This window comes from Macrosteles quadrilineatus, unplaced genomic scaffold (assembly GCF_028750875.1).
Source record: "Macrosteles quadrilineatus isolate MER2022 unplaced genomic scaffold, UCM_ALF_1.0 Scaffold_2__2_contigs__length_208266976, whole genome shotgun sequence".
NCBI lineage: Eukaryota > Metazoa > Arthropoda > Insecta > Hemiptera > Cicadellidae > Macrosteles > Macrosteles quadrilineatus.
Window position 1 is genome coordinate 130160935 of NW_026542595.1, and position 18234 is coordinate 130179168.

The 18234-nt window shown below is 40.1% G+C and overlaps 1 protein-coding gene across 1 annotated transcript in view; it reads right to left on the reverse strand.

Moving 5' to 3' along the window:
* Window positions 1-599: 599 nt before the first annotated feature.
* The window catches only part of LOC128986046 (B-cell lymphoma/leukemia 11A-like), a 72557-nt gene continuing 54922 nt past the window's right edge, over window positions 600-18234 (reverse strand). Inside the window, exon 3 of the mRNA XM_054406139.1 lies at window positions 600-5038. Within this exon, the coding sequence (XP_054262114.1) occupies window positions 2373-5038 (2666 nt within the window). The 3' untranslated portion in view covers window positions 600-2372. The remainder of the gene's footprint in view (window positions 5039-18234) is intronic.

Here is an 18234-nt window from a genome sequence, read left to right on the forward strand (position 1 = left end):
ATTATAACACCGTCGTAGGTAAAGTAGAGTACGCAACTCGCGTAAATAGTGTTAACGACACTCGCCAAGGCTCGTACCTTAAATTTTCTACTCGTGTCGTTAACACTATCTTTACGCAATCGTTGCGTAAACTACTATTACCGTCTTGTGAGTTAACCAACACACTATAAGTGTAAATATATATATCAAGTGTAATCAGACGTGTTTAATTAACTTTCTGCTTAAGATATACTAATTTGCGATATATATATTTTTTTAATTTTTCTAGTGACAGTATTTTTTGCTAAATCAAAAACTAAAATAACACGCCTTGGTTTATTTTTGTTTTGGTTTATTATTTGGTTATTATCTCTGCGTTGCCACTTTTGCCATGCTGATATTAATTTTGTTATTCAACAAATGTCAATCTATTGAATAAAACAGAGAATCCAGATGGTACCGGTAATTAATCTTAACATTAAATATGATCAGCAATACTCAGCACAAGGTTTAAAAAAAATCTTGTCCAAATAAAATAATCTTGCATGGCGATTTGTTTCACAGGCTTAACTAATTGGTCAGTATAGGCTATAGAACCAGGACACAATAAAACGCAGGTGAAATTTTCATTCACATATTTTATCCATAAATACACAACTCTACGGTCAATAATTTTGGTACATTACATGTACAATATAATGATACAATAAATAAATAAAAGAGTCAATGAAATATGGAACGTATCACTATACTTTCACACGGTTTCAAATAATAAAATGTATACAGTTGTAGATATATACAGTAGACCGCCAATGGGCGCTATGTTACAGGCCATACGGCGCACAGGAACTAGATCTGGTCGTACGACCTTAGTTTATAAACAACCATACAGCGTAGTTGAGAAATCCAAAATAATTGTATACAGAAATAATTTAATATCACAATGCAGAACAGAATGTCCAAAATCTTACACTATGGAATCGAGTACTGACTTAAGTAGCAGTGTAAATTAAGTAGTTGTAATACTGAAACATGGAAAGGTAATGTAGTTAAAAGTATGAATAATAACAAAATATAATACTTTATAAAAATCTGATATCAAACAATGTAGAAGTGGCTTACAACAAAAAGCAGTCGATTGGACATTTAGGTATGTTTTATAACATTGAATACATTTTTGCTTATTACCAAAACTGCTTGCCCTTGGGTAAATTAATAATGCTAACAAGTGTTAAAAATGCATGCTCACAATAATTTTTTGACTTTTTTCTCCAAAACTAAATTTAAAAATGAAAATATATTCTTGAAACTGGTTTGCAATCGAATGCAATCTGTTGTAAGCCATTCAATGGCCGGGTCACCACACATCGACATGTACGGGAAAGGTAATCTACAAAAGACATGACATATATAAATACAATATCTATTTACCCTGTGATATGCGTTCTAAAGACGGTTGAAAAGAGAAAACGTCCGGAAATCTACGGGAATCACATTGTAGGTGCGGTAACTGCAAATAGAAAAATAACATAGCTATTTCCGAGAGCTAACAGTAATCAGTATGGCGGGTCGCTATAAACAACTAGAAGAACACACAAAATAACACGAAAATAACCTAGCTTTATACAAGGTTTTGACATCAAGGTGTAACCGATTTACATATTATTTATGATATACACACATGTACACACGTAAATGATAGAATACATGGGACTCGGCCCGCTAAAGCTAAGGAATATACAAACAAACTCAGTATCGAAAACAAAACAGGTAAGTAACAAACGTTGGTACTTGTAGGCTACGAAGCAGCACCTAAACCCAAGCAGTCTTAACATGGAATCATGACGGTGTGAGGAATGTAACGGCTTAGTTTAAGTACAAGTAAAACACATCAAGTACGAGGATACGCAGATCCGTCACTCTGTTTAGTATAAAATTGTAAATCGATTCGTAATAGGTGGAGAGGGGTGAAAATCTGTAAGAATTCGGTATTTAGGAATTTCAATTCGGTATTCATGCTTTTTCGTATACCATCAACCCGAAACACTTCCCAAATGCAAAACAAATGCGATAATACTTAAACAACATTTTCGAAAACACAATACTGTTTAACAAAACTCGTCGATCTAAAATTTCCAAATAAACCTAAAACAAACTAGAAAACAAACAGATCAAAATGTTAAACGCTCAAAACAGATAACACTTATAATTACTTAGTTAAATACGCGTCCGCAGTCGCGCGTACAGAATAACCATTCCTTTGGTATCAGTTACGAATTGACAAACAACGCGTGTGTAGTGTCCTTGTATCACCTGGGATGACTCCGCCGGGGCGAGGGCTAATAGATGGCGGAGGGTAGTGGCAGATGGCGGAACCCACCCCAGGGGAAGAGTCATGTGGCGTCCTTGGAGGCTGACGCGCTGGAGTCTCCGTCGTCTCGACTCTCCATGTCTTCCTCCATACGCATCATGTGACCCTCCATGTCCATCTTCATCTGCATCTTCATCTCCTCGTCCATCTTCATGATGGAGGGCAAGATGTGTCCGGACTTGTTGTTCTGGTTCACCACGCACTTCCTCATGTGCTTCTCCAACGTCGACGGTACAGAGAACGGCATCTCGCAGAACCTACACCGGTAGACGTCCTTCCCCAGGCGACCGTGGGTCTTCATGTGCCTCGTCAGCTTGGAGCTCTGGGCGCACGCGTACGAACACAGCTCGCACTTGTACGGCTTCTCGCCCGTGTGCGACCTCCTGTGGACCGTCAGGTTGCTGCAGTTCTTGAACACCTTGCCGCAGAACTCGCACGTGTCGTTCCGCCGGTGGTCCGCCTTCTTCATATTCTGACCGGGAAGCACGAGGTTCATCGCCGCCGCCGCAGCGGCCGCTGCTAGCGAGGGGGCGCTCGGTCCCGGTTTAGGGCCGTTTTTTAGAAGCATGTTCTCCGGCATCGACTTGGACCGTTGGTTGAGCATGTCATCCGGGTTGCCGACGCCGAACATGTGTTCCCTGTGGGCCGCCATCGCTGGTAACCACAATCCGGCGTACAAGTTGTCCGGTTCAGGACCTCTTCCTAACGCGTGATGTTGTGTTTCGAATTCCAGTTTTATCCGTTTGCTGGATGCGTCAAAGGGGTTCTCGAAAGGTGTTCCTGGTCCGAAGAAACCCGGTGGTACTCTCCCTAAGTCCATAGGAGGCTGGCCGGTCATAAGGTTTTTTGCGAACTCCTCACGAATCCTCATAGCAGCAGATTTGTCTAGGAACCCGTTTTCTAGGTGTCTTAGTGAAGGTGGAGGAGGTTTACTTCCTCCGTTGTTGTTGTCTGAAATAAGAAGTGATCTTTGCAGAATTTCTTCTTTCTTGGAAAAGGGCAATGGATGCGAACCAACCGATTCTTGTAGTGCCTGCTTATACGCTTCATTGTATTGTTGGATGTTGCTAAGGCCGAACTTATCCATTAGTTCTCCGACGAGAGATCCAGAATTGGCAACCTTTTCTAACGGAGTTGCCGTCGGAGTCGGTCGGGCTGATGAGCTCAGATTTTTCTCCCCACTATCGGGAGGAGTCGAGGAAGTAGACTTTGTCGTTAGATCTTCTGGCGCGTCTCCGCCAAGGTCGTCGTCTTCGTCACCCTCTTCGTCTTCCAATTCCATATCTTCTTCTTCGTCGTCATCTTCATCTTCTTCATCGTCCATTTCTTCGTTGTCCTCGTCTTCGCATTCGTCGTCCAACGTATCGACAGACCCTGCGTTCGAGATTTGGTCCGGTGCCGAGGTACTACCATTGGTAGCCACCGCGCCCTCCTCGCCACCGGCTGCCCCGTTTCCCTGGTTAGATCTGCGGTGAATCTTCATATGCCTCTTGAGCTTGGAACTCTGTGTGCAGGCGTGATTACACACAGAACATTTGTACGGCTTTTCACCCGTGTGCGTGCGTCTGTGAACCAACAAGTTGCTCTGGAATTTAAACCTCTTCCCACAGTACTCGCAAGCTCTCGATCGACCCTCGACTTCAGCAGCGGCGGATTCAGAGGTCTCGGAGGGTTTGCCGGTGGGAGGACTGGATGCCGATCTCGGGGTAGATGTGAGCTCAGTTGAGTTGGTCGTCGGGGTCTCAGCCATTTGCGACTGTTTCTCTGGTGGAGTAGCAGATTCCCCTCTTGTAGGAGTAACGTGATTGTTGTTGCTGGTATTGTTATTATTGTTGTTATTGCTGGTGGACAGGGAAGGGCCAGAAGTGGGTGGGTTGCTATTGGGACTAGTAAAAGGAGGTGAAAGTTTCCTCGGAGAAGGAGAAGAACTGCCGTTGGCCGCTCCCGGACTCGTCGTTCCGGCGAGCTGTCTTAGCCTCTGGGAGTAGAAATCCAGCTGGGGCTCGAGGGAGAGCGGTAGTGAAGCAGGAGGTGGAGGAAGGACTGACCGTGACGAAGACGTCGGAGGGACTATGGGAGGTCTGTCTGCTGGAGGAGGGAAGGGCGAGTGAGGTGGTGGTACACCCCCGGCTGCGGCGACTGCGGCTGCAGCAGTGGCCAGGCCAAGGGCGTGATGCTGGTTCAAGCGGATCTGTTCAGAGACCAACCGCTCCATGCGGAAGTGGTCAGGGTGACTAGAGGGTCTCGCGAACAGAGGGTTCGAGTGGGAGAGGTGACTCGAAAGTGCGGTGGACGCGGAGGTCGGTGGGAACGTCGGGTGTCTGGAAGGGTCGCCAAGCGGCATTCTCAACAGTCCTCCCACGCCGAAGGGGTGATGCAGAGGGTGATGCGGGTCTACCAAGGGCGACGTGGGAGGGAGTCCCAGCCTGGGTAGGCCCAGGGAGGGAGTGGTAGGCCCGCCGTTCCCGTTTCCCGACCCGCTAGAGCAGGAAGAGGACGCTGAACAGCTGGAGTATGATCCTGTGGAGTGGTTGGCTTTTGGCGCCCCGGTGCTGGCTGCAGGGGAGGATGATGTGGATGACGACTCTACGTACAGTCTGATACCGTGGGTCGTCTGTACATGCTGGACCAGTCTCCAGGCAGAGTGTAGTCGTAACTTGCAGGTGGAACACACGTAGTTACTGGGCTCTGTAACAAAAACACACAACCGTTAGATATAGGCAAACAGTACATGATAACAATTAGTCACATTGATTAAATTCAAAGTAATCCATATTGCTTACACTCTTGGAAAATCTAAAACTGAATCAGTCACCGCTTAACCTACATTTTGTGGTACATATCAAACCTTCTGAATAATTTCTTTGTACGCTATGACGATATTCGAAATACATCAGCAGTAGGATGTAAATAGTTAATTTCATCAAATAACTTACTATATAGCTATAACTTACAAATAATCCCAACAGAATACCGACTTAAAACACAGCTATGGTTGAAATCTTTTACGAAATACCAACATACAAATATTTCAAATTCAAAATAATATTTAAATATAAAGAGGCGAGGTAGAGAAGACAGGTCGCGGTCGATGTAGTCGACAATGGCGAGGATGTTCGCCGACTGACTCCAAACAGACATAACGAGTCCAGCTGAAATAATGGAGGGAAAAGTTGGGCGCGTATAATGACGTTTAGAAAATAATTGGGGCCTCAGTTGACCCAACTTTGGCGCGGTTAACAAGCTCATGTTTGAAAACTAGAGCGTAGTTGGCGCGTACTTGGTCCATGGTGAAAAACTAGTGACTGCCAGTTCTGTCAACTGTACGGTAAAAAAAAAAACACATGTGACAACTTTGAATGTGATAGACTCGACATTATGTGGTTTGGTTTGGAAAAGAGCATAATACCTGTACCTGAGTGCCTTTAGTTTTTTTTTGTCGTCAAATCGCAAAAAAATATGAATGTTCGTGTTAAATGACTACGGACGATTTTGGGCTAAATAATAGAGAGTGATAAGGGTACATTTTAACAACAGAATCTTTAAATCATGATCTGTGAATATGACAGGCATAGAAAGATTATAATTTTCTTAAAAGATGACACGGAAATAATATGTCCTTTATTTTTGAGAAGCTAGATTCTCAAGTGTGGGTGGTAAGGGGGGAAGTTTGATTTTCATTCAGTAACGACGTACCCCACGTGTGGTCCCCATTAAGTTAGAGCCCTCTAACATTTTCCTTCTTTTATTATTTCTATATTCTTCGTGCTACGACGGTAAAGAAGTTAGTATATTTTCTCTGGTGAGATGGTTTGAAAGCTAAATTAATTCAAGAATTAAAAATATTGTTCATGGGGAAAAAGCTATACAAATCTAAGATCGCAGTACGTACAAATATAATTTCTAGCCGATAAAGAAAATATTTAAATTTTCTCTATATACCTTTAGAATGCTATTTATCTACTTACAATTCAAGGAAATATAATTCTACGAAATTTTATTGAAATTAACTTAATATTTCGGATCCTATCAAACATACACATCAATTTCAACCTAAGCTACTTTTATGAAAAATATTTGTCCAATCCTTGAATTTGAAAAGTTACTGAGCATAAAACAAAAAGTAAAGTAACTAGCTAAAAATGTACCTATATCACGATTAGAAAAAGCAAACACAACCGCTATAACGCCATTTACTTAAGAAGAACGCCATTAAAACTGAGAAAAACCCCGAGAAAAGTAGCAAGGGCTAAGAGTGCTTAATTCCAATTTAGTCTAACGCAGAAGAACACTACAGCCACATTACAGTACTACGTATAAAACAGTTTTACGTTCTCATTATTTCCCCACTGTAATTAAAACTAGGTTTTTGCACCCGCGAAATAAAGTGTCCGCAGATTACGTGCTAAGTTTGCACACGCGGGAAATTTTCGCATCCCAAAACAGTTTTAGGTCCTTATTAATTCCAATAACTAAAACTAGGTTTTTGCGACCGCGAAATAAAGTGTCCGTAGATTTCCACATATTGCAAACATGCTAAGTTTGCACACGCGGTGGACTTTGCGCCTTCCGCATACTAAACAGCTGGACATTGAAACCACCCTGCCTCACCCGGTAACATGTGTATTACACATTTGCGATTTAATAAATTATTTTGACAAGGGGATATTGAAACCGCTTGCTGTTGGCGGTCAAAATCTGTTTTGTGCCTGTATTGTTAGGGGTGAATTTATAATACTGTAATTTGGTGTGTATTTGTCACATGGTGGTTAAATTGGAAAAAAATACTATTAATGTTTGCGGGTTGAGGTTTTGTTATTTAACAACAATTTTTCAACTCGAAAGATAGTCAGATATAATAAATATTTGATCATAAACTAGCCATAGCAATTAAGTTAAAACTGTTGCACACAGCTAGTGTTAAAATAATAATAAAAAAACTTGCTTTGTGTATTAACATATACATTTATAACACAAAACGAACTATAAAAAAATCAATTCCTTATGTGATGAATAGCAATGCTAAAATGCTTAACTCCATTGATGTCTCATCACAGGGGTTTTGTGTTCCATAATTCCAAAATATAAACAACAGCAAAAATAATAAATGTGAAATACAATTTTATCCCACTCTGACCGAGAAGAAAGCGTTGGTAAGTAACGCGTAACGGTAAGTTATCACCGAAGGGTCTTTATGCGTAGACGTCCTAAATAAGAAGATATGCAAGGAGATCCCCAAGGAACGAGTAATGGATTGAGCGGGATTAGAGGGAAAGAAGAAGAAAGCGGCATCGCCGAAACTCGCGACTTCCGTTTCCTCACCATGCAAGGGGGTGGAAGGGGGTAGGTGCTTGAGACCATTTCCGGCTACCACCCTCACCCCCTACGTCCAGGGCTCTTTATCATAAGTGATAGTGGTGTAAATTAAGTCAGCGGTGGTTTTTATGAATAATTTTAAATTAGTGGTTTTCAGATGTTGCTAAACATACAAACAGATGATTCTGTTGGGAGAAAATTGTGCTTTATGGTCAATTTCGAAAAAAAAAACTCCGTGAGCGATCTGGTCTAGTAGAGTGGGGCTTCGATTACTGAGGTCCCGGGTTCAAGCCCCGCCAATCCAAAACGGTTCCTTGCTTCGTTACAATGCCGCTGCCCTCCGTCGGTACATCCGGATAAAGCACTTTAAGACCATGGCTTGCCTTACAGAAAAAAATGAACCAAAAACACTTTTGTTTAGTCAACCAAACTACGAAACCTCAAAACAATTCACCGAAAAATTACGTAACATACTACAAAGCCACTTTCCAACTAGTTTGACTCATTAGACAAAATAAGTCTCGCTATCAAACTTAATTCCAACTATTTCGCAAGATGGAAATTGGCCCAAAATACCGTGGGGGTATTTAAAGCCCCATTACGCGTAACAACCTCGGACGGTCACGCTCGGAGTTTTGGCGGGTAAAGGAGGGGGTTTGGCGCCGTTTTGGACACAATTTGAGGGCGGTAAGTGGGTAATGCGCAACGCAATGAGAATCGTGCTTGCGGTGATGAGCGGTGAGCGATGGGATGGTGACACTTTCTAGGTAATGACGACGTTTGGTAACCGATAGTCGGGGCTACCGTGTGGCGCAACTGGCCAAGGCGCAACTGGGACTGGTCTTTCCCAGAAGGTCGGAGGGTTAAGAAGATAAGTATGTAAAAAATTTAAAATTCAACAATTTTTGAAGAAAATATTTAATTTATGTGTTTTTTCTCGAAAAATGCACTGCAAAAACGTTTGAACAGTTAAATAAGTTTTAAGTTTTCCATCGTTAAATTATCTCCAGGTTCTGTCACAAGGGGTATGAATAGCAAATGTTAAATTGTGTGGGAACGAGATTATAAAGTTAAATTCACGTTGATTGCAAATACAAATATTAAAGAGAAGGAGAACAGTTGGTACATAATATAATTGGGACGAGAAAACTATTTAGCAAATTCTAGAATATAATCAAAGGATAAATAGCAGGCACATTTTATTCAAATTACGAGTATCTTAAGTTAAGACCATAGTGGGTCATAATCGAAACTCGATCCTTTTTCGCACCCAACTCAATTGAAAAAGTCCGTAACCGCTTGTTTACGGACAATAGCCGGCGAAATCCGCAAAACAGTCCGCAACCGGGATCAAACGGCATTTAATTACAACAAAATAGGGTGAAGCAACATGGCGCAAAACACGGAGAAAAAGCGGCGGAAACAATTGAAATCCGTACAACCAATGAAGCACAGCGCCGCGGATGGGACTATTTTCGCTGTTGTCCATCACTTAGTGTTATTGTTGACCTTTGTTTTGCCCTATTGTCAGCTTACAAAGCGGTTTTAAATATGTAAAAGCCGGATTTTCAGCTTCCTGTCCAAATACTCCAACCTCGATGCTGCACAATGCATTGGAATAACGATGAGTTGAGTGCAGTTGCCGATGGCTCCGTCTGATCCCGTTTCGGTGGTTATTTCAAGCTCTTTGTGCACATTGAGCAATGGGCCTTGGTGTGATTTGGGACAAATAGCATGCAAAATTCGGCACTTGAATGTAAAGTACGAAATACTATTGTAAGACGTTGCTTAGTGATTCAAGGTGATCTCTTGGTACATAAGTGTGTTGTCTATGAACAAGAAAATAAGATGTATGAAAACAAGATTTTTTTTAAAACATCAATAGACCTATGAACAAACTACATAGAAGCGTAGTGGTAGTGTAACCTTCAGAAATAAACATAATTAATTCTCCGACGCTTTTTAATCGAATATTGTTTTTTTTTATACAAATATACCTTTGTAGGTACCAAACAATGTAATTCTCATGTTTTTCACACAAAAAAAATCAAAAGACTTATTAAAAACAAAATTTTGGACGTGTTAAACCCCCAGAAAATAAACACAAGTAGCCGCCAGAGCATTGTTATTGAAATAAGTCAATTATGTAGGAAGGGCGGTGAGATCTGGGCCCACTTTTACGATGTCAACTCGAAAATTAAGATAAGCCACGGCTAGTGGCGCCTCAAAGAATGGAAATTTGCATGAGAAACCCCGGCGGAAAAGAGATTCGATGTAGGCTGTTATTTACGGGGCTTATCTCCTTCTTATGATAAGAGCTGGACTCACAATATACTGCTCCTGGGCTAGGTGGAATATAGTGTAGTGTATAGTGTATAGTGGTGATAAAACTATTGTTAGGTAGTATACTGTTTTGTGATAGTATATTGCTGCTAAAAATATTATTCAATATGTCGTATTTGAGTGCAAAAACGTGTAGTTTAATTTTGGAAACCTGTGATATCTGTAAAAATTGTATACTATCAAAACAAAGATTTTTGGTTACATTACGACAAAAGTGTTGGAAGTTTGTACACTTAAAAAATCAATCTAAAAAATACCTTTTGAAACTGAATAAAGTATCGTCAAAACATATCAACTGTATTTCAGCGGTTGAATATAGTTAGAAACATAAGTAACGATTAAAAAACGAATAATAAAGAGAAAAAAAATTGTTAAAATTCACTTATAAAATTGCTGTTATGAATTTACGAGTGACATTTAAAATCTGACGGTAAATCAAATACAAAACGTGGTTTTAACCATAGAACTGAATATTACAATTTCAAAGATCATCACCAAACACGTCTTAAAAACACCTTTATTTATTACGAAAACAATTTTCTAAATTCAGTAACCTGTAAAATTCTGTATAGGCTACTACCCCAAAAAACACCAAATTCCCAACGAAAAATTTAATTTGACTCAAAAAATATCCAAGATGTCAGTTTTTTTAGCATTCACAAATTATATTTGTTTGATGCCCAACGTAAATTAACGTAAAGCTATGCCCTTTTGTAGACGAAAGCTGCAGATTTAAAAGGAGCAAATCATGAATACTTCAAGGATTTTCTGATTTTACAAAAAAGAGAATAACTCTCTTAGTAAACCTGTAAACCTGTGGTATACAAAGTCACAATTCGAAAAGTCTTAAGTTTTTACCAGTATCCAGGCCAATATCAGCAAATTTCAATATAACCAGGTGTTAAACAGAACCAAACAGAACCCATCGAGTTCAATTATTTGAAAGTCTACTCGTAATAACCATAGTCAACGATTGAACGGTTTAAACTGACTTCCAGAAGTCTCTATCAATCATAAAGTCAACTCACAATACTCAAAAACAAAATAACCGTTTAACATTTACAAATATGATTGACATCACAAAACTGAAAACACAATATCGCGTTACATATCAAACCACCCTGTACTTGCTGACGGCTGTCCACTTACCACTCATAGCCAATGCAACACAAACACTAACTAACGTACAAAGCTTGGGGTTGAGCCATTGAGCATACTTGAAACAACGCGCTCGCTCGCTCGCTTATCAGCGCGGTATCGATATAAACAGTGCGTAAACATTGAGTGACAGGGTTAGGGGTGGTTCCCAGGCTCATTGTAGTTTATATGGTTAATTAAAAGGGGTTGAAAGTGTGGTCGTGGCCTACAAGCGTGCGTTGGCTACAGTGAGTTTTTTTATGGAACCAAAGTAAGGTTTTGAAATTTTCAGGGTACAATAGATTAGCGCAAGTTTACTAAGGTGTTTGATGCAGTCGGTGTTGCATTTTTACAGGTTTTCGTTGACAAAAATGGAACTCTAAATGTAAGCTGTTAAATATTTAGATACATACAGTTCTATTTAATTGAATTTTATGTTTTTTATATTGTAAACACATGGATGATTTTCAACCAACATTACTGATGAGTTTCTTTATATTTAACATGAATTATTTATTTCTAAAATTCATAAATTGATTTGTAGGTATACATTTTATTTTGTCACCTTTTCACTTTGGACATGTTTGAACAGGACAAACTCAGTTTTTTTTCAAGAGTATAGCGAATTATTTGTAAAACTCCTATTCAATACATACGTTTAGTTTACCCCCATTTAAATATGTTACGTTTCTAATTTTTCTCCAACCCATTCTTCGTTATTGTCTTTCAGAACTCCTCAATGAATTTCAGACTTTACCTCCGCGAAAATTATAGGCTAATCTTGTAATAAAATACTGGAGACAAATCAATAAACCCCAAAACCAAGAGATTACGTATCAAAGATCGCTATCCATATACTGTACAGTTGAAGCCAGTGAGGCATCATGGCCCATTCCCATAGTCCACTGACCAAGACTTCTGGACTTCCACCGACTCCCGACTCCTTGACAGGGTGACCTACATCCGCGGACATCTCCAGGCCCAGGGCGCGCCGGGCGGAGTCCCTCGCACTTCCGTCCCTCGGCACTCGCGGTAAATCACCCAACCATTTCCCAGTCTCGGTCCATTGTCTGTTGATCGCATTCAACATCCGACAGTCATAGAAGCCCGTCAGTACGTCATACGTCAACAAACTGACGTCTTGGACATTTTTATGAGTAAAATTGGAATTTATGTACCTTAATTTCCTTATTTTTTTAGTAGTATTATGTACCCATTGTAAAATCGGGAGAAGTATACATTCAACTTATAGTTAAATAATACCTGCTTTTGTGTTTTAAACCCGGTGACGTATTAGTGTGATAGCACCGACAATAATATGTCATTACGTTGTGTAAACCTCATCCACATAACAGATACACTCTGTAATTCTGGTTGAAAACCTCAATTAGAAGATTGATAACCAATAGCTGAGGAAGGAGTTATATGAAGTTTCAGAGGGCTATGATCCTTTTAGAGATGTTCTATGACTCTAATCCACCGAATATATTCCGGTATATTCATCCACAGAATAGAGAACTACGGAAAAGATAGTTACTTTTCTTGGCACCTTAACTTCTCCGTGGGAGCACTCACTCTTATTTCAACGCGGTACTTAAGAAATTCCGGAGACCAGAACTCATTGCCAGAGAAGACCGACGACCGAAGACCACGACCCTGTAGGCGTACTTTCTATCCCAGATCCGCACACCCAAACGATGACGGTAACATATGTAAATCGGGGACATTTAAAGAGCCGTTGCAGCAAACCCTTTGTCCGGGAGGGAGGCGTTCTGCGGTCATTGTTTCTGAGTCGCTCCGCTCGCGAGTGGGTGCGCTGCTGTCCTCAGAGATGTATGAATTATTAATACCACGGAACAGATGGGGGCCGCCAATTAGGCGTGATTAAGATATAAAAACCGTAAAAATGACAAGAGGACGGAAATCGGCGTTTTTTGCCGCATTTGAATACATCTCGCGCCCCTTCGAGTTTTTTTAGATTTCCGATAGCTAACGGTTATAGTTGGGTTGAAAACGAGACATCAGTTGGAAAAGTTGTTTGCGAAGTAATTTTCGTTCATATTAGATCCAGAGATATATATTTGGCTACCATTAGTAGAGACAGTACACTACGATTAATAGGATTTATCTGGTTCATGTAATATTGTTCATTTTAAATATCGACCTCATCGACCAGTATTACAGCGTATTTCATTTCTGATTACTTTTATGGTTTCTGATATAGACCTGGTTATGTCATTAACTCATCACCTTATTTTCATTGTCTTTAAAACATCGTCAACTCAATATTGCATTGCAAACCCTGTAGAATTCTAACACAAAAATAAAATAATACCCTACTTTAATTTCACACAGTATAATAGTGCAGTAAACAAACACTATCTGTATAACAATAATTGCACTCGACAATCGCAATGACCCAATTACACTACAAGTTATGCATCGTAGTCAGCTGCAATATAGTTATATGACCAAGTGTCATGTATCGTCTACCAAGTGCCAGACTGCATAACAACTAACTTATTGTGGGAATATTCGTCTCCAACGTCTTATTACATCAGTCTTGAACCATTTTAGTTTAGACACCTATCACTAGGTACATTTGGAATAGTAAAATTACGCTTTCTAGGAAAACACCTACGACTAAACTTTCTTTCACAACCGCAACATTTATTTAGCCGACCCTCGCCGTTTGAAGCTGAGTGACCACGGCCTAATCCCGTGGCGGACAAGACGAAGAGGATTACGCCAACCGCGACCACAATCTTAGACTGACCACGGCCGAGCCTAATCCTATTAGAAACCTAGGGTTGAGAGATACGCGAGTTGCGATATGTACTCGGTGTTTACCGCATCGATCGATTACTGCTTAACTCATGTATAAAACAACACGAAAATCTACATAATATTTTTGGTGAAGCGTAGAATCTTATCCCATGTTTATAGGTGTATTCTTAGTAAAATTAGGTTTAAAACTATAAAACTTATTACAGAAATTTGTTGCATTTGATGTGAACGTGTCAAAAAGAGAACGTTTGATTCATTATTCATAAATATAAGTGCACATCGAATCAGCTGAACTTAAACGGTGCAATCGATAAATAGCTATCGCAATTATTCGATTTTAGTGTGTATCAGTTGCAAAATGCAAGATCGAACAAAATTCGAATACTAGTGGTGGTGCAAACATCATTTATCACCAGTAGATTAAGTTTACAAAATACTCGTATCGCACAGGTAAATGGTTGAAATTCTCGTGTTTTGGTCACGTATAACACGATAATTCGATCTTAAAAATCACTCTTACGAATATGAGAATGTTTCAACCTTTCTGTAACACATGAAATGTTACTTCACCTCGACCCTGCCCACGGGCCACATAGAATGTGGATCCACACATAACACACATAACAGGTCACGGCAGCTGGAAATCGAAAGCCATGGCAAGGCCGTTAGTTTATTTCGGCTGTTCGTTGTAGTTCGATTGGTATTGTTACGGTGTTGTAGCTTGGAACAGCGTTGTGAATCAAACTCTGGGGCCAGCCAATCAGCGGGTGTTCGTAAACTTGTGGGAAACCGACACAACCTCAGCTGGTGCAAGGCTTGCAGGAACAGTTGCGATATTGTAAACGTGTTTACATTGTTTATTTTGGTTTATCCTACATTATAAATATTTCATTGAGATGTGTAATTTTTCATGATTTTTGTGCAAGTTGGGTATCAATAAAACTGTTCAATTGTATATTACGAGCTAAGGGACGAAAATAGGGTCCAGGCTCGAGTGTGTGCAACAATTTTCGTCTAAAACAGTTACATAATAAATAAAATAAATAATACTGTTTCAAATTTGTTTTTAGGGTTAGCAACGGAATGCAATTAAGGAATACCTTTCTCTACTTTTCAGCATTTTGCATACAGTTATGTGTTACGAGTCAAGTAAATGCTTAAAAAACTTACTTAACAGTTGGATAACATATTTGATGAAGTCTTAGGAAAACGAACGTAGTTTTCAAAACGACCAAAAACATCCATTATGAAAATTATTTTTACAATTTAAACAGTTACGGCAACTGTCTTGCTTTACCATCTAAAATGTCCACTTGTCCACACAACAAACGCTAGATTTACAAGGGTAGCAACTAGCAACTCCAGCCACAAACTCAACCTCTGATCTCGCAAACATCTCCATGTACATGATCGTCCGTCGAGCGTCAGTCAGGGTCGACCTGTGATGGATTTGCATGACAAATAACAGAGACAAAGGTGAGTTCATAATCACACCCTGACTTGCCCAGCCCATCCAGCGTCCAGCCTTGGGCTATTGTGCTGCGACATCGCGACATAGAGTAAGTGTGAGTGCATAGAGTAGTGAGGCACTGTATAAAGTGTTTTGGAAACTTTGATCCATGATCGTGTACATTGATTAAGATTGTTTTGTCTTGTAGCGTTCGAATTCTGGAGAGAGCCTCTGAGGGCTTATTGTGCTGCGACATTGCGACATAGAGTAGTAAAGTTTGAGCCCATAGAGTAGTAAGGGATTGTATAGAGTGTTTTTGAAACTCTGATTCGTGATCGTGTACGTTGATCGAGATTGTTTGCTTAGGTAGTTTTTGTAGCCTTATAATTCTGGAGAGGATCTCTATGGATTCAAACCGAGCTATCCCACTCTCTTGAATTTGATATGGTGGTAAACACCGTCAACTTGGGCGAATTTTAATTTCTGAAAAGGAAACTGCCCATGAGATTCATCAACGTTGATTCTTGTTCCCAATACTATACTTGGTTCACTTAGGCGGTTCGAAGGGTTCCTCCACCACTTTTTTGGTATTTAATGTATGTTGAGCTGTTGAGCTTATATTTCAAAGGTAAAGGTAAAGTGGAGGGGATGGATTTCATCCCCTAAACCACCTAAAAATATTGTGAATGAAGTATAGAAGGTTTGTACCGGGTGGCACGCTACCATACATGGAGATGAGTGTGATAGCAAAACCTGTTAACACAATATTTTTGGGTTGAACCGATAAAGACATAAAACTGACAATACATTACACGACAGTCTACTACCGAACCTGAAAAACTCCACCCCAAACTACCTATTACATATACCTACCCTCGATTGTCAATTAATAACGAAATTACAGGCTGTTAAGACCTGCTGTCGTCCCTTAAACGACATACCCTTACGCATGCGCCGCGCAAGCCAACGACGGGTGCGCAAGGCACGCATCTGTCTTCATCTGATATCTAGTGATAAAAAACATCCCCGTCTGTATCAGGATTAGGCAGCTGGCGTGTGCAGACGCGCAACGCGTGCCTTCCAAAGGGTTGTCTAATGAAATAACGAGCAGGTACGGGGATGAGATTGTCTTTGGTAAACAGAGGAAGACAGCTGTGTAGGCGACCTTGGCGGGGGATGTCTTGATTTGGAGGGAAAGCGAGAGGGTTATTGGACTGGAGGGTTATTGGTATGAAGAAAGAGGGTGACAGCTGTATCAACCACCTGAATTTATAAGGGTATGTATTAATTTGGAGGGAAACTACCAGCTGATATAAGTACCAAAGCTGGCCACAGAAGTCCAATCTATGAGGCAAGGTCTAGGTGGTTGATCGTTAAGTTTGTTTAAATGGCAAATAAGAGAAATTATGGGCAAAGTTCGAGAAATAAGCTCTTGAAGGGACTATTAGATGACTTTGGAGAAACGAATGGTAGGTATTAATACGACAGAAAGGGGATAGAAGTTTAGTAGGGTGGAATAAAGATGAAGAAACCCCGTTGGTTCCACATCTAGATTTGGCTGGAATTTCTTGAACCCAATGCTACCAAAGGCCTAGGAGGAATAAATACATCATTGAAATAATAGGAATGTATAGTAAATCGCGAATTTAACGTAAATGGTACTGCTTTGAGGTTGCAGAAAATAATAAGTAAAAACATAAATTAAAAAAAAAATAATTTAACAAAACAAAATTATAAATAACAACTACCCTAACCCATACTGTTACAATGCAGGTAAGAAAATTAGATCCAACATATTTATTTTTCGAAACGAAACTAAAGAAATCACTCAAAAACAGTAAAGAACGGAGAAAAAGATAATTGGGTTATCGGGCATAAAAGGAAGGGTTCGCTGGGTCAATGTGGGTTAAATCGGGCGAACGGACAGCGCAGATTGGCCGTAACATCGATATGCCCGCGGTAGACTGGGCATGGGCACTTGGGCATCTTGTGAATGCCCTCTTGAATCACAAGGTCGGCAATCTCTCGTCTCTCGATCACGACCGTTTTGTGCAGCAAGAAAGGCAGTTGTAAAGGGGACTTAATGCAATATGTTGGCTCAGCGACAACGATGATCAGATTCAATCTATAACGGCAAAGATGTAGTGTTTGAATTTGCAGCCTTTAGGACTTTTCTTTTTTTAGTAGGTCAAAAATGTTTTTCTGTTTGATGTTGGTGAGAAAACGTTGATTTGTCTGAGAAATTGTCTCAAAACATAAAAAATCATCCGAAATTTTGTGAATAATTTGTTTTGATTGTGGTTGAAAATAAGCATTGATAATTTCGTAAAAGTCGGAAACACCATGTACCACATTTATGAACTCCCAACTGATCATGTCAAAACTGATTTACACACAAATAACCCCAATGTTCGATTTCGATGTATAAAACCCGTGTAATAATCAAAGATCAAAGGATCGCATTATGAAAACCCCACAAACTATCAGCTCTTCGCCTACTATCTGTAATTATTTAAAACCAAGGTATTCTAATATGAATATCCGGCGCCCACAAAGGGGTAAAATGCCGGAAGAATCGATAGTAGCGCTTCTCATTATTATCGCACTATCGGCGCACTTTGATGCACCGATTATTGCATTCTTCGGTGATGACATTTTGGGCGCTCGTTTCTTTCCGAACCTTTCGGGTCTACTTTGCGTGTCAAAGCTTTACTGTTATTTGAAGTGATTTCGGAAGGTTATTGACTGAATTTGGGCGTTTAATTAGTTTAGTTTAAGCCTTCGTGCTCTTTGATCAAAATTTGTATTTCCAAAGTTGTTGATACTTTCTGAACAACATGAGTAATTTCCT